The sequence below is a fragment of the Bombina bombina genome, chromosome 2 (genome assembly GCF_027579735.1).
Source record: "Bombina bombina isolate aBomBom1 chromosome 2, aBomBom1.pri, whole genome shotgun sequence".
Taxonomy (NCBI): domain Eukaryota; kingdom Metazoa; phylum Chordata; class Amphibia; order Anura; family Bombinatoridae; genus Bombina; species Bombina bombina.
The window spans coordinates 635,279,584-635,303,928 of NC_069500.1; the positions used below are offsets into that span (position 1 = coordinate 635,279,584).

At 40.4% G+C, this 24,345-nt stretch overlaps 1 protein-coding gene across 1 annotated transcript in view; it reads right to left on the minus strand.

Annotated features, from left to right (window-relative positions):
• MPDZ (multiple PDZ domain crumbs cell polarity complex component) overlaps positions 1-24,345 on the minus strand; it is a 754,223-nt gene that overhangs the window by 579,242 nt on the left and 150,636 nt on the right. Inside the window, exon 4 of the mRNA XM_053699987.1 lies at positions 21,029-21,250. Within this exon, the coding sequence (XP_053555962.1) occupies positions 21,029-21,250 (222 nt within the window). The remainder of the gene's footprint in view (positions 1-21,028; positions 21,251-24,345) is intronic.

A 24,345-nucleotide genomic window follows, 5' to 3' on the forward strand; every position in this document is an offset into this window, starting at 1 on the left:
CCCTTCTCCAATCCTTCTTGGAGAAACGATAACATCCTAGGAATCCTGACCTTACTCCATGAGTAACCCTTGGATTCACACCAATGAAGATATTTACACCATATCTTATGATATATTTTCCTGGTGACAGGCTTTCGCAGCTGTATTAAGGTATCAATGACCGACTCGGAGAAACCACGCTTTGATAAAATCAAGCGTTCAATCTCCAAGCAGTCCGACGCAGAAAAATTAGATTTGGATGGTTGAAAGGACCCTGAAGTAGAAGGTTCTGTCTCAGAGGCAGAGTCCATGGTGGAAAGGATGACATGTCCACCAGATCTGCATACCAAGTCCTGCATGGCCACGCAGGTGCTATCAAAAAGACTGATGCTCTCTCCTGCTTGATCTTGCCAATCAGACGAGGGAGCAGAGGAAACGGTGGAAACACATAAGCCAGGTTGAAGGACCAAGGCGCTGCTAGAGCATCTATCAGTGCTGCCTTGGGATCCCTGGGCCTGGATCCGTAACAAGGAAGCTTGGCGTTCTGAGGACGCCATGAAATCCAGTTCTGGTTTGCATCAAAGTTGAATCAACTGTGCAAACACCTCCGGATGGAGCTCCCACTCACCCGGATGAAAAGTCTGTCGACTTAGAAAATCCGCCTCCCAGTTCTCTACTCCTGGGATATGGATAGCTGATAGATGGCAAGAGTGAATCTCTGCCCATCGAATTATCTTTGAAACCTCCAACATTGCTAGGGAACTCCTTGTTCCCCCTTGATGGTTGATGTAAGCTAAAGTCGTGATGTTGTCCGACTGAAATCTGATGAACCTGACCGCAGCTAGCTGAGGCCTAGCCTGAAGAGCATTGAATATCGCTCTTAGTTCCAGAATGTTTATCGGAAGGAGTGCCTCCTCATGAGTCCACGATCCATGAGCCTTCAGGGAGTTCCAGACTGCACCCCAGCCCAGAAGGCTGGCATCTGTTGTTACTATTGTCCAATCTGGCCTGCGGAAGGTCATACCTTTGGACAGATGGACCCGAGATAGCCACCAGAGAAGAGAATCCGTGGTCTCTTGATCCAGATTTAGTAGAGGGGACAAATCTGTGTAATCCCCATTCCACTGACTGAGCATGCAGAGTTGCAGCGGTCTGAGATGTAGGCGGGCAAACGGCACTATGTCCATTGCCGCTACCATTAAGCCGATTACTTCCATACACTGAGCCACTGAAGGGCGAGAAATAGAATAAAGAACACGGCAGGAATTTAGAAGTTTTGACAACCTGGCCTCTGAAGGGATAGAGAACTCTTTTCTTCGTTCACTTTCCACCCATGAGACCTCAGGAATGCCAGAACAATGTCCGTATGGGACTTGGCAATTTGAAATTTCGACACCTGTATCAGAATGTCGTCTAGGTAAGGGGCTACTGCTATACCCCGCGGCCTTAGGACCGCCAGGAGTGACCCCAGAACCTTTGTAAAGATTCTTGGTGCCGTGGCCAACCCAAAGGGAAGAGCCACAAACTGGTAATGCCTTTCTAGGAAGGCGAACCTGAGAAACCGATGATGATCTCTGTGTATCGGAATGTGAAGATAAGCATCCTTTAAATCCTTTAAATCCACGGTAGTCATATATTGACCCTCCTGGATCATAGGAAGGATGGTTCGAATAGTCTCCATCTTGAAGGATGGGACTCTGAGAAATTTGTTTAGGATCTTGAGATCTAAGATAGGTCTGAAGGTTCCCTCTTTCTTGGGAACCACAAACAGATTTGAATAGAAGCCTTGCCCCTGTTCCTCCTTTGGAAATGGGTGGATCCCATATCTAGGAGGTCTTGAACACAATGTAAGAATGCCTCTCTCTTTATCTGGTTTGCAGATAATTGTGAGAGGTGAAATCTTCCTTTTGGGGAAGAAGCTTTGAAGTCCAAAAGGTATCCCTGGGACACAATTTCCAACGCCCAGGGATCCTGGACATCTCTTGCCCAAGCCTGAGCGAAGAGAGAAAGTCTGCCCCCTACTAGATCCGTTACCGGATCGGGGGCTGATCTTTCATGCTGTCTTAGAGGCATCAGCAGGCTTCTTGGCCTGCTTTCCTTTGTTCCAAGCCTGGTTAGGTCTCCAGACCGGCTTGGACTGGGCAAAATTTCCCTCTTGTTTTGTATTAGAGGAAGTTGGAGCTGCCACACTCTTGAAATTTCGAAAGGCACGAAAATTAGGCTGTTTGGTCCTTAATTTGCTGGACCTATCCTGAGGAAGGGCGTGAACTTTTCCTCCAGTAATATCAGAAATGATCTCCTTCAGTCCAGGCCTGAATAGGGTCTGCCCCTTGAAGGGAATGTTGAGAAGCTTAGACTTTGAAGTAACGTCAGCTGACCAGGATTTAAGCCATAGCGCCATACGCGCCTGAATAGCAAAACCTGAGTTTTTAGCCGTTAGTTTGGTTAAATGAACAATGGCATCAGAAACAAATGAATTGGCTAGCTTAAGGGCTTTAAGCTTGTCAAGCATGTCATCCAATGGGGTTTCTACCTGTAGAGCCTCTTCCAGAGACTCAAACCAGAAGGCCGCAGCAGCAGTGACGGGGGCAATGCATGCAAGGGGCTGGAGAATAAACCCTTGTTGAATAAAAATTTTCTTAAGGTAACCCTCTAATTTTTTTGTCCATTGGATCTAGAAAAGCACAACTGTCCTCGACAGGGATAGTGGTACGCTTAGCTAGGGAAGAAACTGCTCCCTCCACCTTAGGGACCGTCTGCCATAAGTCCCGTGTAGCGGCGTCTATAGGAAACATCTTTTTTAAAACAGGAGGGGGAGAGAACGGTACACCTGGTCTATCCCATTCCTTAGTAATAATTTCAGAAAACCTTTTAGGGATTGGAAAAACATCAGTGTAAGTAGGTACGGCATAGTATTTATCCAATCTACATAATTTCTCTGGGACTACAATAGTGTCACAGTCATCCAGAGTTGCTAAAACCTCCCTGAGCAATATGCGGAGGTGTTCAAGCTTAAATTTAAATGTAGACATATCAGAATCAGAGTGAAGTATCTTCCCTGAATCAGAAAAATCACCCACAGATTGAAGCTCCCCTGCTTCAGCTTTAGTATAATGTGAAGGTGTATCAGACATAGCTACTAAAGTGTCAGAGAGCTCTGTATTTATTCTATTCCAAGAGCTGTCTCGCTTTCCTTGCAATCCTGGCAGTTAAGATAATACCTCTGTAAGGGTATGATTCATAACTGCCGCCATGTCTTGCAAGGTATACGCAATTGGCTCGCTATAAGTACTAGGCGTCTCCTGAGCGGGATGTATAGAATCTGACACGTGGGGTGGGTTAGCCGGCATAACTTCCTCCTTGTCAATTTTTTCTGGTGATAAATTTTTTAAAGCCAGAATATGGTCTTTATAATCTATAGTAAAATCAGTGCATTTGGTACACATTCTAAGAGTGGGTTCCACAATGGCTTCTAAACATAATGAACAATGAGTTTCCTCTATGTCAGACATGTTTAAACAGACTAGTAATGAGACCAGCAAGCTTGGAAAACACTTTAATAACTGTGAACAGGCAAAAAATAAAAACGGTACTGTGCCTTTAAGAGAAAAAAGCAATCACAGAAACTGCAAAACAGTGAAAAAAGCAGTAAATCTTAAGAAATTTTTACAGTGTGTATAATAGGCTGAAAGAGCATTGCACCTACTTGCAAATGGATGCTTAACCCTTTGTTTCAAAACCGGATCCGATATAAACGTTTTTAAAACAGTCAAAACAAACTGCCACAGCTCTACTGTGGCCCTACCTGCCCATACAACGACTTTGGAAGGCACAAAAACCCTTTAGAGAGGTCGTAAATGTTCAGGGGACTCCTTCAGGGAAGCTGGATGCCTCAAGCTGCAAAAAGTAATGCACATTTAGGAGCGAAAATAGGCCCCTCCCAACCTGTACTCACAGTGAGAGGGCCTTAAAAAACTATCCCTAGGCCAAATCTAGGAAAAAACTGGGCCCCTGAATAAAGTTTTATCACCAATATGTAATAAACATTTATACACTTCAAGCAAACGTTATCTCTATTCAGTAATGTGAGTAAATAATAAAAATATTACCCTTTACAGCAAGCATGATACCAGTCGTTATAAAATCACTGTAATCAGGCTTACCTTAAATAAATCCGGTATTGTCAGCATTTTCTAGCATATTCATTTCTCTAGAAAAATTTAAAACTGCACATACCTCAGAGCAGGAGACCCTGCACGCCATTCCCCCAGCTGAAGTTACCCATCTCTTCAGTTATGTGTGAGAACAGCAATGGATCTTAGTTACAACCTGCTAAGATCATCAAAGACCACAGGCAGACTCTTCTTCAACTTTCTGCCTGAGGCTAAAATAGTACAACTACGGTACCATTTGAAAATAACAAACTTTTGATTGAAGATAAACTACATTAATTCACCACATCTCTCTAGCTACTTCCTTTATTGTCGAGAGCTGCAAGAGAATGACTGGGAGGTGGCAGTTAAGGGAGGAGCTATACAGGGAGTGCAGAATTATTAGGCAAGTTGTATTTTTGAGGATTAATTTTATTATTGAACAACAACCATGTTCTCAATGAACCCAAAACACTCATTAATATCAAAGCTGAATAGTTTTGGAAGTAGTTTTTAGTTTGTTTTTAGTTATAGATATTTTAGGGGGATATCTGTGTGTGCAGGTGACTATTACTGTGCATAATTATTAGGCAACTTAACAAAAAACAAATATATACCCATTTCAATTATTTCTTTTTACCAGTGAAACCAATATAACATCTCAACATTCACAAATATACATTTCTGACATTCAAAAACAAAACAAAAACAAATCAGTAACCAATATAGCCACCTTTCTTTGCAAGGACACTCAAAAGCCTGCCATCCATGGATTCTGTCAGTGTTTTGATCTGTTCACCATCAACATTGCGTGCAGCAGCAACCACAGCCTCCCAGACACTGTTCAGAGAGGTGTACTGTTTTCCCTCCTTGTAAATCTCACATTTGATGATGGACCACAGGTTCTCAATGGGGTTCAGATCAGGTGAACAAGGAGGCCATGTCATTAGATTTTCTTCTTTTATACCCTTTCTTGCCAGCCACGCTGTGGAGTACTTGGACGCGTGTGATGGAGCATTGTCCTGCATGAAAATCATGTTTTTCTTGAAGGATGCAGACTTCTTCCTGTACCACTGCTTGAAGAAGGTGTCTTCCAGAAACTGGCAGTAGGACTGGGAGTTGAGCTTGACTCCATCCTCAACCCGAAAAGGCCCCACAAGCTCATCTTTGATTATACCAGCCCAAACTAGTACTCCACCTCCACCTTGCTGGAATCTGAGTCGGACTGGAGCTCTCTGCCCTTTACCAATCCAGCCACGGGCCCATCCATCTGGCCCATCAAGACTCACTCTCATTTCATCAGTCCATAAAACCTTAGAAAAATCAGTCTTGAGATATTTCTTGGCCCAGTCTTGACGTTTCAGCTTGTGTGTCTTGTTCAGTGGTGGTCGTCTTTCAGCCTTTCTTACCTTGGCCATGTCTCTGAGTATTGCACACCTTGTGCTTTTGGGCACTCCAGTGATGTTGCAGCTCTGAAATATGGCCAAACTGGTGGCAAGTGGCATCTTGGCAGCTGCACGCTTGACTTTTCTCAGTTCATGGGCAGTTATTTTGCGCCTTGGTTTTTCCACACGCTTCTTGCGACCCTGTTGACTATTTTGAATGAAACGCTTGATTGTTCGATGATCACGCTTCAGAAGCTTAGCAATTTTAAGAGTGCTGCATCCCTCTGCAAGATATCTCACTATTTTTGACTTTTCTGAGCCTGTCAAGTCCTTCTTTTGACCCATTTTGCCAAAGGAAAGGAAGTTGCCTAATAATTATGCACACCTGATATAGGGTGTTAATGTCATTAGACCACACCCCTTCTCATTACAGAGATGCACATCACCTAATATGCTTAATTGGTAGTAGGCTTTCGAGCCTATACAGCTTGGAGTAAGACAACATGCATAAAGAGGATGATGTGGTCAAAATACTCATTTGCCTAATAATTCTGCACTCCCTGTATAGACAGCTCTGCTGTGGGTGATCCTCTTGCAGCTTCCTGTTGGGAAGGAGAATATCCCACAAGTAATGGATGATCCGTGGACTGGATACACCTTACAAGAGAAAAACAGCTTTGTCCGAAGCCGAGAAAACTGAAAGGAAAAGCCCCGAGGATACTGACCAACAGGTAGTCCAGGACCTAGCTAGAGACCGCAAAATCAGACTCACCTGAGCCAACAGGCCTCTAGGAGACACCGTCTCCCAACAGTTGGTTCCTCACCACTCACCCCTCACTAAAGAAGGGAACACCAGCCTAAACTCCCAAAGGGATAGGGCCAAGAGGAACCGAAGGAAAAACCGAAAGTCACAAAATCCATAAAAGGAAAACCCCCCAGAGTAAGCCCAGATCACAAGAGCCCAAATGGGACCCGGCAGACAAGAAGAGACTATACCTAGACCAGGAAAAACTGGAGGTATAGGATAGGGCATAGGAACAGAGAAACCTGTCTCTCAAACGTCGTGCAAAACCACCAAAGACAACAGAAGACAGAGTCCTCACATCGTCCGAACTTGGAATACTAGAGTATTCTGCTTACATAAAAACGTGTTACAGACTCAGACAAAAAATCCTGAGTCAAGACAAGCCGCCATCAACAGGATGACACAGAGAATACTTGCTGAGAAGTAAAAGTGGACAGCAAAGGAACAGATTGCAACGAAAACTCCCAGACAGAGGGTACACTCTAGACAATCTAAGCCGCCAGACCTACCCACAGGTCTTCCAAAAAGGGGGAAGCACATAACCTCCATGAGGCCCCCCAAGAAAGAGAGGTGATACCCAGAACCCGAGGTGGAGCAATCCTAGACCCTCTGCTTGTGAACCAATGGAGCTAGCTACTATGGCCACCTAGATCCTGAAGATGACAACATCTCTCAGAACCCATTCCCAGCCGGGCCAGCCCCAGCAATGGCAGGTCTGAACAAGGGGACAGAAGAAGCCCAAAATCAGCTCAAAGACGAGCGGAAGAATGGCCACAGCCAATCCAACAGAGCATGGGTGCAACCCGACTCCCCTTAGAACAGACTACAGGACCGTAGACCCAAAGGATCTAGCAAAAAAGTCCAACTTAGTCTCGACATGGAGCCAGCAAGACTCCAGATGGAACATAACAACCCAGAGAGAATACCCCTGTCTGCTAGAGAAACTCACCGTTACCATCTCCTAAATCCAGGAGAAGCCCTAAGAAAAGGACCACATCTCCATAAAAAGGAGAATAAGCTCTCGACCAAGAAGGGGAAAAGGCTAAAGGGTAGCACCTACCACAAGCCACAGGCTAAAAGAACAATCCCCAACGCAGAAGCCCTGGAGTAAGGGATTCCCCTAAAACTAGCTTGCTAACACACAACCAATGTGCAATAGTAGAAGCAGTGACACTGCAAGTCAATTCACCTGCAGAGCAGTGAATACAATGGATACTACAGCAAGCTGGCCAAGGTAAACCGCCTAGGGTACAATACAAGCCCAATGAGCAACGGCACTCAGAAAACCTGGCCAACCAAGACCAGGTCAAGAAATCAGAGTAAAAGGACATAGCCAATGTTCCCAGGAATTGGGGAACCCCGAACCAGCCCTGGAGGCTAAAAGTCCGGTAACAACCCACAACTGGGTCCCCAAGGGAGAGTGAGAAAAAGATCTGGGCCCCCAACTGTTTAAACAAACAATACCCGAAAACTGAACCCCGTCTGATATAACAATCCAAACAACAGGGGATAATAATGCAATATCCAGATCCACCCGGACAACAAGAAAAACTTGCAAACCCAGACCTAAAGAAGAAACTACCCCTTGCCGAAGTCCCACTCTCCAAAGGAGCCAAGGCGGGAAAAGTCGTACAACGACACTAGAGACCCTAGACTCTCCAACAGCCTCAGGACAATAAGGCAAGGGTATACCTCGAGGTCAAACCCACTTGAGCAAAGGCTGGTCTTCACATCACCTCCGAACAAGCGGATGATCACAGGGAGAAAGGAGCGCAAAAAGTCCCCAGCACAGGGAGGAACCCCAAGCAAGCCCAAGGAGACCACGCCCAGTTTCCCTAACAGGGAACAAACATCTCCCAGGTCCCTAAAAGGAGACCTAACCTGGAGACCACAAAGGAAGACCAAAAAGGTCTCAGAAAAACAGCTAGACAGTACACAGTCGATGTGCAATAGATGTGGCTGGTTACATTTTGCAAACCATCTGCTGCAAGGCAGCTAAACTACCCTTCAAACTACTAGCTGCAGAGGACTAAGTCCAAAAAGGGAATCCCAGAGCCTCAAAAGAAAAAGGCCAAACCGCTCACGCGGCGGAAAAAAGGCGCTAAGCCCTCCAACTCTCCACCACGTGGGGGAGAAAACTCTATAGTTCGGCAATACCAGACGCAAGAGAAAGTGACACAATGGAAAATCCACTGACCCAGTCATGCAAAGTGAAGGCTATAAGGACTGAGACAATCCTTCCCTCGCGGACCCACAGGCCCTCTAGAATGCATAGTTGAATGTAAAACAAGAAAAAAGATAACAAGAGCACTCGGCGCCTCAACCGGACCAACCAATCAGAACAGCGCCACGTGTCTGAATCAGGAGATTACATCATCCCCACATGTCTAATGAGGTGCACCATTCAAAGCAGACTGAAAATTCCTATATCCGGTAAGGATAGGATCATTTAGTAATTGAAAAACATGTCTGAGTAAGACGCAAAGACACGCAACTCTGTAACGAAAGGACAGTTACATCCGCAGGGAACTGTACAGGCCCTCCCCAAAGCGGTAGACCCAGGACAATAGGGCACGAGCACAATTGCGCATAAACGTCTGGGCTCTGCAGACGAATAATCGCCAAGAATATGTGGAAGCGAAAACGTTCTGAAACCTCCGGGGGAACAAGCTGCCCTGCGTGGAGGAATAATCATAAGCTAGGTTACCCGCATGTGTAGAAGTATGGAGCGGTAGGGAACTCAACTCTTGGAGGACAGGACCCCCAGAGGCGGATGGCTAAGCTGACCCTTGATTCCCCAAGCCCGAGGAACAACATAATTTATGTAAGAACTTACCTGATAAATTCATTTCTTTCATATTAGCAAGAGTCCATGAGCTAGTGACATATGGGATATACATTCCTACCAGGAGGGGCAAAGTTTCCCAAACCTTAAAATGCCTATAAATACACCCCTCACCACACCCACAATTCAGTTTAACGAATAGCCAAGAAGTGGGGTGATAAGAAAGGAGTGAAAGCATCAAAAATAAGGAATTGGAATAATTGTGCTTTATACAAAAAAATCATAACCACCACAAAAAGGGTGGGCCTCATGGACTCTTGCTAATATGAAAGAAATGAATTTATCAGGTAAGTTCTTACATAAATTATGTTTTCTTTCATGTAATTAGCAAGAGTCCATGCGCTAGTGACGTATTGGATAGCAGATACCCAAGATGTGGAACTTCCACGCAAGAGTCACTAGAGAGGGAGGGAAAAAATAAAGACAGCCAATTGCGCTGAAAAATTAATCCACTATCCAAATCAAAAGTTTCAATTTTTATAATGAAAAAACTGAAGTTATAAGCAGAAGAATCAAACTGAAACAGCTGCCTGAAGTACTATTCTACCAAAAACTGCTTCTGAAGAAAATGGTAGAATTTAGTAAAAGTATGCAAAGAAGACCAAGTCATTGCTTTGCAAATCTGATCAACAGAAGCTTCATTCTTAAAAGTCCAGGAAGAAGAAACTGACCTAGTAGAATGAGCCGTAATCCTCAGAGGCGGAGATTAACCCGACTCCAATTAAGCATCATGAATCAAAAGCTTTAACCAAGATGCCAAAGAAAAGGAAGAAGCCTTCTGACCTTTCCTAAAACCAGAAAAGATAATAAATAGACTAGAAGTCTGTCTGAAATCTGAGTAGCTTCAACATAATATTTCAAAACTCTTACCACATCCAGAGAAAATAAGAATCTTACTAAAGAATTCTTAAGATTAGGACACAAGGAAGGGACAATAATTTCTCTACTAATGTTGTTAGAAATCACAACTTAGATAAAAATTGAAATGAGGACAGCATAAACCACCTTATCCTGATGAAAAAATCAGAAAAAGGAGATTCACAAGCTGTTCTAGCTGAAGAGATGTCTAAAAAGAACAATACTGTCCATGAAAGTAATTAATGTCCAAAGAAAGCATATGCTCAAACAGAAGAGCCTGTAAAGCCTTCAGAACCAAAATAAGACTCCAAGGAGGAGAATTGGCTTAATGACAGGCTTGATAAGAACCAAAGCCTGAACAAAACAATGAATATCAGAAAGATTTAGCAATTCTTACTGTGAAACAGCACAGAAAAAGCAGAGATTTGTCCTTTCAAGGAACATGCAGACAAAACCTTAAGAAGAAACTATAAAATCCTAGGAATTCTAAAAGAATGCCAAGAGAATTCATAAGAAGAGCATCATGAGATGTAAATCTTCCAAACTCGATAATAAATCCTACTAGACACAGATTTACGAGCCTGCAACACAGTATAAAACACTGAGTCAGAGAAACTTCTATGACTAAGTACCAAGCGTTAAATTTTCATACCATCAAATTAATAATTTGAATTTCTGATGAAAAAAACGAATGTTAAGATATAAGGTCTGGCCTTAATGGAAGTAACCAAGATTGGCAACTGGACATCCGAACAAGAACCATATACCAAAACCTGTGTGGCCATGCTGAAGCCACCAGCCACACCAATGATTGGTCTCTGATGATTTAGAAAATCACTCTAAAAAGAAGAACCAAAGATGAAAAAATATAGGCAGATTGAAAATTCCAAGAAAGTGATAATGCATACACTACTTCCGCCTGAGGATCCCAGGACCTGAATAGGCCCCTGGGAAGTTCCTTGTTTAGATGAGATGCCATCAGATCTATTTCTGGAAACCCTCACATCTGAAAAATTTAAAAACATATCTGGGTAAAGAGACCATTCTCCCAGATGTAAAGCTTGATTAACAGAGATAATCCGCTTTCCAATTGTCTATACCTGGGAAAAAGACCACAGATATTAGATAGGAGCTGTATTTAGTCCAAGCAAATATCCGAGATACTTCTGTCACAGCCTAAAGACTGATAATCCTACCCTGATGATTGACATATGCCACAGTTGTGACATTGTCTGTCTGAAAAAAACGTCTCTTCTTCAAAAAGAAACCAAACTGAAGAACTCTGAGAATGCACGGAGTTCCAAAATATCAAATGGTAATCTCGCCTCCTGAGATTTCCAAACCCCTTGTGCTGACAGAGATCCTCAGACAGCCTCCCAACCTAAAAGACTCGCATCTGTAGAGATCATGGTCCAGGTTGAAAGAACCGAAGAGACCTGTAGAACTAAATGATGGTGAACTTAACCACCGAATCAAAGATAGTTAAACATTAGGATTCAAAGATATAAAAAGTGATATCCTAGAATCCCTGCACCATTATTCAGCATAAAAAACTGGAAAGGTTTCCTATGAAATGAGCAAAGGGAATTGAATCCAATGCTGCAGCCATGAAACCTAAAACTTCCATGCATACATAGCAACTGAAGGAAATAATAGAGACTGAAGGTTCCGACAAACGGAACCCAATAAACTTGTCACTTGTTTGTTAGAGACAAAAACATTGACACAATCTATCTGGAAACCTAAAAAAGGTGACCCTTGTGTGAGAAATCAAGGAGCTTTTGATAAAAAGATCCTCTAACCATGTCTTGAAGAAACAACAAAGATGAAAAAATATAGGCAGATTGAAAATTCCAAGAAAGTGATAATGCATACACTACTTCCGCCTGAGGATCCCAGGACCTGAATAGGCCCCTGGGAAGTTCCTTGTTTAGATGAGATGCCATCAGATCTATTTCTGGAAACCCTCACATCTGAAAAATTTAAAAACATATCTGGGTAAAGAGACCATTCTCCCAGATGTAAAGCTTGATTAACAGAGATAATCCGCTTTCCAATTGTCTATACCTGGGAAAAAGACCACAGATATTAGATAGGAGCTGTATTTAGTCCAAGCAAATATCCGAGATACTTCTGTCACAGCCTAAAGACTGATAATCCTACCCTGATGATTGACATATGCCACAGTTGTGACATTGTCTGTCTGAAAAAACGTCTCTTCTTCAAAAAGAAACCAAACTGAAGAACTCTGAGAATGCACGGAGTTCCAAAATATCAAATGGTAATCTCGCCTCCTGAGATTTCCAAACCCCTTGTGCTGACAGAGATCCTCAGACAGCCTCCCAACCTAAAAGACTCGCATCTGTAGAGATCATGGTCCAGGTTGAAAGAACCGAAGAGACCTGTAGAACTAAATGATGGTGAACTTAACCACCGAATCAAAGATAGTTAAACATTAGGATTCAAAGATATAAAAAGTGATATCCTAGAATCCCTGCACCATTATTCAGCATAAAAAACTGGAAAGGTTTCCTATGAAATGAGCAAAGGGAATTGAATCCAATGCTGCAGCCATGAAACCTAAAACTTCCATGCATACATAGCAACTGAAGGAAATAATAGAGACTGAAGGTTCCGACAAACGGAACCCAATAAACTTGTCACTTGTTTGTTAGAGACAAAAACATTGACACAATCTATCTGGAAACCTAAAAAAGGTGACCCTTGTGTGAGAAATCAAGGAGCTTTTGATAAAAAGATCCTCTAACCATGTCTTGAAGAAACAACAAAGTTGAATCGTATGAGATTCCGCAGAACAAAAAGACTGAGCCAGTACCACGATACCGTCCAAATAAGGAACACTGAGAACCTTGAAAAGATTCTTAGAGCTGTCGCTAGACCAGAAGGAAAAGCAACAAATTGGTAATGCTTGTCAAAAAAAGAGAATCTCAGAAAATAAAAATAATCTGAATGAAAACAGAAAATGAAGATATGCATTTATTGTATCTATTGTAAACAAAATATGCCATCACTTGTGCATTTATATGACAATTCAAAAAGATTTTCTATCTTTGGAACAATGAATAGTCATTGAATAAAACCCCAAAACCCAGTTCCTAGAAAAGAAACTGGAATAAATACCCCAGAAGACTCCAGGTCTGAGCAGCGCCTGAGCCCCAAGGTTGACCAGCCGCGCTTCACCAGTACCCAAAACATATAGGTCTGAAACACACTTCAGGAAAGTGTTAGTCTTACTGAAATAGCTGAAATACGATAAAGAAAAAAGACTTACAGATGGTTTTACTCTGAATCCTATTCTGTACCCAAAGTCTAAGAAGTTTGGACCGAATAGAACCAAACAATTTCAAAAAAGTCTTAACCTGCCCCATTACCAGCCAAGCTGGAAAAAGAACCGCACCTACATGCAAATTTGGGGAGCTGACTTTTAAAAGGATTAATTGAAGGAAGAAAAAAACTTCCAATTATAAACATGTAACTTGGGGAAGAATTCAGGATTCCGTTCCTAGTAAGAACAGAAAACTAATATAAGCTTAAAGTTTAGTCATAGAACTCAATCTTGAAGCCCATAGTAACAGTTAAAGAATTGAATCCAATTATGAACCAAATAATTGATTGTCTTGGAAAAAAAGAAATATGGATTTAGTAATCAAATTAGCATTTCAAGATTGAAATCACAGTTAGTCTAGCTCAAATAGCTAAAGACATAGATTAAACCTCATTTGCGAAAATATTAAATAAAATGACAACACAAATGAAATTATTAGCATAATAAATAAGTTAAAGGACCAGCCAACACACTGAACTTGCACAATCAATAAATGCAAGAAAACAAGACAATGCAATAGCACTTAGTCTGAACTTTAACCCCTTAATGACAACTGACGTACCAGGTACGTCATGCATTAACAAGCAGTTAATGACAATGGACGTACCTGGTACGTCAGTTGTCTAACAGAGTGCTGGAAGTGATCACAATCACTTCCAGCAGCTCTGAGGGTATTGCAGTGATGCCTCGATATGGAGGCATCCTGCAATACCCCTTTACAAGCCTCCGATGCAGAGAGAGCCACTCTGTGGCCCTCTCTGCACCGGTAGTGATGGTGCCGATGGTGCCTTTGCCCAGTGGGAGGAGGGAGCGCGTGCGCGCGCGTGCACGATGCGCGCGCGTGCACGATGCGCGCGTGCGTGCACGGGTGCGCGCGTGCACGTGGATGCGCGTGCACGTGCGCACATTACCACACTGACACCAATGAAGGAAGGGGAAAAAAAAAGTTTAAAAAAAAAAGTTACATTTTTTTTTTTTTTTTTACATATAAAAGGATCTGGGAGGGGGAGGGGGTGGGGTATTGTGGGGGGGCTGCTACACTACAGAAATAAATTTGTATAAAAAATACAAATAAAAGTTATAAATAAAATTTAAATAGTTTGGCCAGTGGGGCCAAACTGGGTACTGGCAGACAGCTGCCAGTACCCAAGATGGCGGTAATTAGGTAGGGGAGAGGGTTAGAGAGCTGGAGGGGGGGATCAGGGAGGTTGGTGCTAAGGCAGGGGTCCATCACAACTAAAATATTTTATAATTTTTATTTAAAAAAAAAAAAAAAAAACTCTTTTATTTAGTACTGGCAGACTTTCTGCCAGTACTTAAGATGGCGGTAACAATTGTGGGGTGGGGGAGGGAAGAGAGCTGTTTGGGAGGGATCAGGGGGTGGGATGTGTCAGGTGGGAGGCTGATCTCTAAAATTAACCCTGCAAGCTCCCTACAAGCTACCTAATTTAACCCCTTCACTGCTTGGCATAATTCACGTGTGGTGCGCAGCAGCATTTAGCGGCCTTCTAATTACCAAAAAGCAACGCCAAAGCCATATAAGTCTGCTATTTCTGAACAAAGGGGATCCCAGAGAAGCTTTTACAACAATTTCTGCCATAATAGCACAAGCTGTTTGTAAATAATTTCAGTGAGAAACCTAAAATTGTGAAAAATGTAAAGTTTTTTTTTTTATTTGCTCGCATTTGGCGGTGAAATGGTGGCATAAAATATACCAAAATGGGCCTAGATCAATACTTGGAGTTGTCTACTACACTACACTAAAGCTAAAATTAACCCTACAAGCTCCCTACAAGCTCCCTAATTAACCCCTTCACTCCTGGGCATAAAACATGTGTGGTGCGCAGCGGCATTTAGCGGCCTTCTAATTACCAAAAAGCAACCACAAAGCCATATAAGTCTGTTATTTCTGAACAAAGGGGATCCCAGAGAAGCATTTACAACCATTTGTGCCATAATTGCAGAAGCTGTTTGTAAATAATTTCAGTGGGAAACCTAAAGTTTGTGACAAAATTTGTGAAAAAGTGAACTTTTTTTTTTTTTTTTATCGCATTTGGCGGTGAAATGGTGGCATGAAATATACCAAAATGGGCCTAGATCAATACTTTGGGTTGTCTTCTAAAACAAAATATATACATGTCAAGGGATATTCAGGTATTCCTGACAGATATCAGGGTTCCAAAGTAACTAGCGCTCATTTTGAAAAAAAGTGGTTTGGAAATAGCAAAGTGCTACTTGTATTTATTGCCCCATAAATTGCAAAAAAAGCAAAGAACATGTAAACATTGGGTATTTCTAAACTCAGGACAAAATTTATAAGCTATTTAGCATGGGTGTTTTTTGGTGGTTGTAGATGTGTAACAGATTTTGGGGGTCAAAGTTAGAAAAAGTGTGTTTTTTTCCATTTTTTCCTCATATTTTATCATTTTTTTTAGTAAATTATAAGATATGATGAAAATAATGGTATCTTTAGAAAGTCCATTTAATGACGAGAAAAACGGTATATAATATGTGTGGGTACAGTAAACGAGTAAGAGGAAAATTACAGCTAAACGCAAACACTGCAGAAATGTAAAAATAGCCATTGTCATTAAGGGTAAGAAAATTGAAAAATGGTCCGGTCAGTAAGGGGTTAAATGAGTAGTAGACTTTGTCCTTTTAACAATGCTAAACAAATCATAATCCGATACTTGATCTTAAAGTATCCAACCAGAAAGATGAAGCAATTGCAACATCAGCCAAATAAATTACAGGTCTAAGAAAAGTACCTGAAAACAATTTTCCTTAAATAAGATACGACCATCTGAAGGGAAAAAATAAAATAAAATACTATTTGCTAAAAGAATAATAGTATATTTAGCAGAAGTAGAGATAGCCCCTGTAATTTGGGGAATCTTTCCTCAAAACTGAAAACTAACTGCCGGCAAAGAATACAATTTAAAAACCTTAAAGAAGGACTAAAAGAAAATTCTCAGCCTATTGCATTCCCTGGTATCAGGAACTGGAAAAAACCCTCTGAAGAAACTACAGAAGATAAACAAGCAGAATTTAAATGTCAGCTAGTCTTTAAAATCAAAAGAACTAGATAATTCAATATCCTAAATAATCAACACCTTTTGAACAAGGAACAAATGTACTCTATTAAAGAATAAAAAAGTAGATTTGTTAGTGTCAATATCTGATGAAGAAAGATTTTGAATGAGAAAAAAAGCACCATCAGAGAAGGATAATTCATTATGTTGTTGGTCATTTGAAACTTCATCAACTAAAAGAAATTTGAAAAAGACCTAGAAATTTTATTAGAAGGCGGGACGTCAGACAAAGCCTTTAAAATAGAATCAGAAAAAAATTCTTATAAATTTCTAAGTATATCTTGTACATAAAATGTAAAAAGAATAGCAATATATAAAGCATAAATACTAATGGATTCTGCATGTAAAAGTTTATCATGATAACTTATTACAAACCATAGCTAAAGATAAACATTCATAACATTTAAAATAATGAACTTAGCTTTGGTAGGACTTATCTCAGTCAACAGGAATCCCTCAGTATGTTCTGATCCAGGAACAGTTTATGGAAAATCTTGCAATATGTAATAGAAAAAAACAACATATAAAGCAAAATTATCAAATTCCTTAAATGACAGTTTCAGGAATGGGAAAAAATGCAAAACATACAAGCCTCTAGCAACCAGAAGCAACAAAAAAGTGAGACTTAAATAATGTGAGAAAAAGTGGAACAAGAATGACGCCCACATTTTTGGCGCCAAGTATGACGCCCACATTATTGGCGCCAAGTACAACTCCCATATTTTTTGGCGCCAAGTATGACGCCACATCCTCTGACGCCGAAACCGACACCCACATTTTTTGGCGCAAAAAAACGTCTGAACACACATGCGTCAAAATATGACGTAACAACGAACAAACTTCCGGCGACAACTACGGTGCTGGAAATGACAAAATTTTGTGCCAAAAAAGTTCGCGCCAAGAATGACGCAATAAATTGAAGCATTTTCTGCCCCCGCGAGCCTAACAGCCCGCAGGGAAAAAAGTCAATCGAAAATTTTCAAGGTAAAAAAAAAATATTTATTCATATGCATTATCCCAAATAATGAAACTGACAGTCTGAATGAAGGAATACTGATTATCCTGAATCATGGCAAATATAAGTTTAAACACATATATTTAGAACTTTACATATAAAGTGCCCAACCATAGCTTAGAGTGTCACAAAAAATAAGACTTACTTACCCCAGGACACTCATCTACATATAGTAGATAGCCAAACCAGTACTGAAACGAGAATCAGTAGAGGTAATGGTATATAAGAGTATATCGTCGATCTGAAAAGGGAGGTAAGAGATGAATCTCTACGACCGATAACAGAGAACCTATGAAATAGATCCCGTAGAAGGAGACCATTGAATTCAAATAGGCAATACTCTCTTCACATCCCTCTGACATTCACTGCACTCTGAGAGGAAAACAGGGCTCCAGCCTGCTGCGAAGCGCATTTCAACGTAGAATCTAGCACAAACTTACTTCACCACCTCCATGGGAGGCAAAGTTTGTAAAACTGAATTGTGGGTGTGGTGAGGGGTGTATTTATAGGCATTTTAAGGTTTGGGAAACTTTGCCCCTCCTGGTAGGAATGTATATCCCATACCTCACTAGCTCATGGACTCTTGCTAATTACATGAAAGAAAAGGCGATCTAATACAGCACACCGTACATAACTGATTGACATGTGTCAACGAGGCCAATCCGAATTCTTCCCCCGGACAAAAAATCTGAATCTGAAATTAGAACAGTCTCAGTATCAGAATCCTCCATAACTGTGTAGGAAATTTGAACAGTCTCAGCATCAGAATCCTCCATAACTGGATAGAGAATATGCCAATACAGACTATAATACAAAACAAAAACGGCACCTGACACCCACAATGGCTGGGGCACTCACCACCTCCTATGAACCAGACCCCTGCGAACTAGAATTTCTCCGTCGCCACATGGTCAGGAATGCGGAAATGGAGGAAGGAACGTAATCACGCCTGGCCAGAAGGTGAACCGTATAGTCCAAAAAAAAGCGTGCCCAACCATGGACTTGAGAGAAGAATGCAGGCAGTGGAGCAAAGTTCTACAACGCTGATTGCTGGAAGAGCTGTTATCATGAGTCAGGATGGTTTCACAGAAAGATTCTTCCTGCATCTCCGGACTTTAACTTTCATCCAAGTCCTCAGTGAGAGACTGACAGGATTACTTAAAACTCCAGTCCCATGTCAAAGAGTACTACCCTCCATAATAGACAAATTAAATTCTGACACTTCTCTGCCAACCTCCTGGGACGAAAGGCAAAGAATGACTGGGGATGAGGGGAGTGGGAGGAGTATTTAGTGTAGATGGGGAAATAACAGCACATCAGGCTTTACCCACAGCTGCTTGGGTAATGTCCATTTTACCTGGGTAATCCTAGGATTACCTGGATTTCTTACTTTACCCATAACATATATGTGTATATATATATATATATATATATATATATATATATATATATATACACACACACAAAGTCCTAGATAGGATAGCACAATCTTACTGAAGTAATGCCACGGTGCTCTGCTACAAACATAACAATCTTCTCCAAAAAGCAGGCAACTCACTGGTCTTTGTAGTAAAACTTAGAATTTATTATGTCAGTTTAAAAAACAAACGTTTCGGCACTGCATTGTGCCTTTGTCAATGTTATACAAAAAAGTACAAGGACAGAGTGCACTCTAGTACCCCGGATCATGTATACACATATATGTGTGTATACATATGTATTTATATGTGTATATATGTATTTACAAATATATATATATATATATATATATATATATATATACACATATAAACACATAGATACATATGTAAACATATATAGAAATATATACACGTGTATTGGAGCCCTTTGTAGTCAAGTAGATAAAAACATGAAAAATAATTTTTATGCAACATTCATATTTAAGAAAGGGTTTCATTATAAATATGTCACATTCCAATGTTCTTCACATAGGGGAATACGTTTTAAGAATGTATACATAAATATTTATATATAAATCAACTAGATATATAGGTATAGATATATATTTTACAAAAATGCCATCACATATACAGAGAAATGTGTATTCAAAGTTTGTGAAATGCTAGGATTTACAATTGGAACAAATAAATGGGTACATTAATTCATAAGGTATAAAATACTTTTTCACAAATGCTAGGATTTACAATCACTTTAAGAATAAATAAAACATATTCTTCTATTTGAAGAACATTGGAATGTGAAATATTAATATTCCATGTCGGGTTAGTACACTTGAGAAAATGTGATTGGGTTTGCAAGACTTGCGTGATATTATAACTTAAGCTTTTTTTGCATGTCAGGTTAGCGCGCAAGTAAAACCTTTTTACTTTCAACTTGTAATATGCGTGTAACCGATGTGGGCAAAAAGCCAAAAAGTCGGGTGTGAGAGGGAATGATAAATAGTCCTCCACTCGTAATCTAGCAAATAAGTAGGTAAAAAATCAAATGTACTTAGCTAGCAATTTAAGGTTTAAAACTGGACAAAGTTCCAGATTTTCTATCCCCATAATAAAGGAATATAGTATTCTTCTATGCCTGTCGTTATGAGAAGCACATTATCACACAAATTTTTTTTTTTTTACTGGCCTAATATATGCATTCCTTGAGCCAAGCATGCAAATTACAACCACATCCCAAATTCTAAACATCTTCCTGAGTAAAGATAGGAAACATGGAGTGGTAAGAGAAAATGTTAATGAATTATTAACGGAACAGTAAAGTTAAAATTAAACTTTCATGATTCAGATAGGGCATGTAATTTTAAACAACTTTTCAATTTACTTTTATAATCAAATTTGCTTTTTTTCGCTTGGTATTTTTTGTTGAAGGCTAACCTAGATAGGCTCATAGGCTAATTTCTAAAACTCTGCAGTCCACCTCTAAAAGGAACAGTCTACTCTAGAATTGTTATTGTTTAAAAATATAGACAATGCCTTTATTACCCATTCTTCAGTTTTTCATAACCAACACTGTTATATTAATACACTTTGTACCTCTGTGATTACCTTGTATCTAAGCCTCTACAGACTGCCCCCTTATTTCAGTTCTTTGACAGACTTGCATTTAAGCCAATCCCATTGAAAAGATAGGATACGCAATTGACGTAAGTGGATTTGCGGTATGTTCGAGTCGCGGAAAAAAAGTGAGCGATACACCTGTACCTCCCAGACTCGTAATACCAGCAGGCGTTAAAAAGCAGCGTTGGGACCTCTCAACGCTGCTCTTTAAGGCTAACGCAAGACTCGTAATCTAGGCGTGAGAGTTCTAAAAAACAGTAGTGTACACACGGCTTTATTAAGGTAAAGAGACTTGTAAGCCAAATAATAAATGTATTCCATTATACATTAAAAGTAAAATCATCCTTAAAATAAACGTTATTTTATCTTGATTTATGTTATCTGTCAATAATAATTCCCACTCTCACTCACATTAGTTACAGAATCCATTTAAACACCTGTAAACATAACTACCTGGCTACAATTTTGTTATTTTATGTTGTATAAAATTGATCAATAGACTTTGTGTACTTACCTGTGCCATTTGTTTGATAAGCTGATCAAAATCTTCGGTGCTTGATTTGCCATTGACCTGTGGAGAAACTGATCGGGAGGCAGTTTCTGATGAGTTAGCTGGACTGCCGTTCTGCTGAGCCAAAGAGTAGGATTCATTTTGCAGAACAGAAATAGAGCTGGATCCATACGGTGAAAGCTGCACAAAGTCTGTAGAGGCGGACACAGCAGGGTTCACATTTACCTAGAAATATGAAAAATTTTAATTTTAAACACTATAGTCATGCAGTAAACAGTAAACTATTAAAGAGACATAAAAGTGCAAAAATAAAGGACATTCGCATTGCACGGGAGCATGCCGTCAGACATGAGAACCGAGCGCAGCCAAGGGGGTAAGTCGCACAGCGAGGGGCAGCAGATGTAAATATATATGTATATGACTGTATACATATATATTTATGTGTTAATATGTATATATACACATATTAACACATATAAATATATGTAAATAAGAATATACATATATATTTACAGGGAACACACAGTTCTCCATAGATCGCAATGTAAAGGAACTATTCAGTGCCGTTTTTGGGGGGTTTTCTAACACCCCACACTTACCACTGTTAACCCCTAAAAACTGCTTTGTGCAGTTGTTTTCTATTTAAAAAAATATATTTTTTTGTTATTTAAAATAATGTAGCAAGAAACTCAAATTTGGGGCCAATTGGCAGACATTTAGAAAATTAACCAGAGATCGGATTGCTACCAGGAGCTTGAGGTAGCAATAACCAGCCACTGGTTATTTATCGCCCGCCTGTAAACGGGCACAGTTTCCCATTTACGGGTGTGCGATAAATTAGCGCTCCATTTGAAATCTAGCCAAAATCTTATGTTTTATTGCATATTGCTGCAATATTACTTGCATATAACTATGTGTTTGCCCACTGCAAAGAGGTTCAGCATATAGTTAAAGTATTAGTTAAGAAACCCAAAGGCATTACCAAATTGGTACTACATGACAGTATCCCACTTATTGTGCAACTGCCTTTAATAAGTACTAGAGGACTAAGTCCCCTTTATTGTGCAATTGCCTATAATCCTATCATGGTTGAGATGCTAAGTATCTTAACATTCAGTTGAGATTGTTGGTTGAATTACCAACAAACTTTGTGTGAGTAAATTACACTCTATTCGTTCGTATATGTTTGTAGGTTTGTTTATGACTTTAAAACATTACCTTCATTAAAAACATTTAGCTTAAAAATTGGAAAAAAAAGGTTAAAAAAACGCTCTCACAAAGGGATTGGCTTATGTATCAAATTATCCAAGTGTGTCACCATTTAATTTGTAGCGGGGAACATACACACCTAAGCCTCCCCGACCAATCATCTAAGAGAGACCCTTATAGGACATATACAGAAAGCAATTAAAACCAAATTTGTTTGGGAAACTAGTCAGAGTGTATTACAGAAGTTAAAAAACACAGCGGTGTCTATTGCTGCTAAAAAAAGGAAATTTATGCTTACCTGATAAATTGATTTCTTGTACGATACAACGAGTCCATGGATTTCATCCTTACTTGTGGGATATTATCCTCCTGCAAACAGGAAGTGGCAAAGAGCACCACAGCAGAGCTGTATATGTAGCTCCTCCCTTCCCCTCCACCGCCAGTCATTCGACCAAAGGTTTTAGGAAGAGAAAGGAAAAGCTACAAGATGCAGAGGTGACTGAAGTTGTAAATAATAAAAAATATAATCTGTCTTAAATTGACAGGGAGGGCCGTGGACTCGTCGTATCGTAGAATAAATCAATTTATCAGGTAAGCATAAATTTCCTTTTCTTCTAAAAGATACGCCGAGTCCACAGATTTCATCCTTACTTGTGGGATACAATACCAAAGCTACAGGACACGGATGAAAACGGGAGGGACAAGACAGACACCTAAACGGAAGGCACCACTGCTTGAAGAACTTTTCTCCCAAAAACTGCCTCAGAAGAAGAAAAAGTATCAAATTTGGATAATTTGGAAAAAGTATGAAGGGACGACCAAGTTACAGCCTTACAAATCTGTTCAACAGATGCATCGTTTTTAAAGGTCCATGTGGAAGCAACGGCCCTAGTAGAATGAGCCGTAATTCTTTCAGGAGGCTGCTGTCCAGCAGTCTCATATGCCAGGCGGATGATACTTCTCAGCCAAAAAGAAAGAGAGGTAGTCATAGCTTTCTGACCCCAATGCTTTCTAGAATAAACAATGAATAATGAAGATGATTGACGGAAGAACTTTAAGGCACGGCCACATCCCGGTTATGTAACAGACGCTACTTCTTAGAAGGATTAGGACAGAAGGAAGGAACAACAATTTTCTAATTAATATTCTTATTTGAAACAACCTTAGGAAGAAAACCAGGTTTGGTACGTAAAACCACCTTATCAGAATGAAATATGAGATAAGGTGAATCACACTGTAACGCTGAAAGCTCAGAAAATCTTCGAGCAGAAGAAATAGCAACCAAAAACAGAACTTTCCAAGATAATAATTTAACATCTATGGAATGCATAGGTTCAAATGGAACCCCTTGAAGAACTCGAAGAACTAAATTTAAACTCCAGGGAGGAGTAATTGGTCTAAATATAGGCTTAATTCTAGATAGAGCCTGACAAAAAGACTGAACATCTGGCACATCTGCCAAAACGTTTATGAAACAAAATTGACAAAGCAGAAATTTGTCCCTTTAAAGAACTTGCTGATAACCCTTTCTTCAATCTTTCTTGGAGAAAAGACAGAATCCTGGGAATCCTAACTTTACTCCATGAGTAACCCTTAGATTCACTCCAATAAAGATATTTACGCCATATCTTATGATAGATTTTTCTAGTGACAGGCTTTCTAGCCTGTATCAAAGTATTAATGACCGAATCAGAGAATCCTCGCTTAGATAAATTCAAGCGTTCAATCTCCATGCAGTCAGCTGCAGAGAAATTAGATTTGGATGTTGGAAAGGACCTTGAATGAGAAGGTCCGGTCTCAAAGGAAGTTTCCACGGTGGCAGGGAGGACATGTCCACTAAATCTGCATACCAAGTCCTGCGTGGCCACGCAGGCACTATCAGGATTACTGAAGCTCTCTCCTGTTTGATTCGAGCAATCACACGTGGAAGGAGAGGAAACGGTGGAAACACATAAGTTAGACTGAACGACCAAGGCACTGCCAAGGCATCTATCAGTTCGGCCTGGGGATCCCTCGACCTGGATCCATAACGTGGAAGCATGGCATTCTGACGAGATGCCATCAGATCCAATTCCGGTCTGCCCCATCTGTGAATCAATGAAGCAAACACC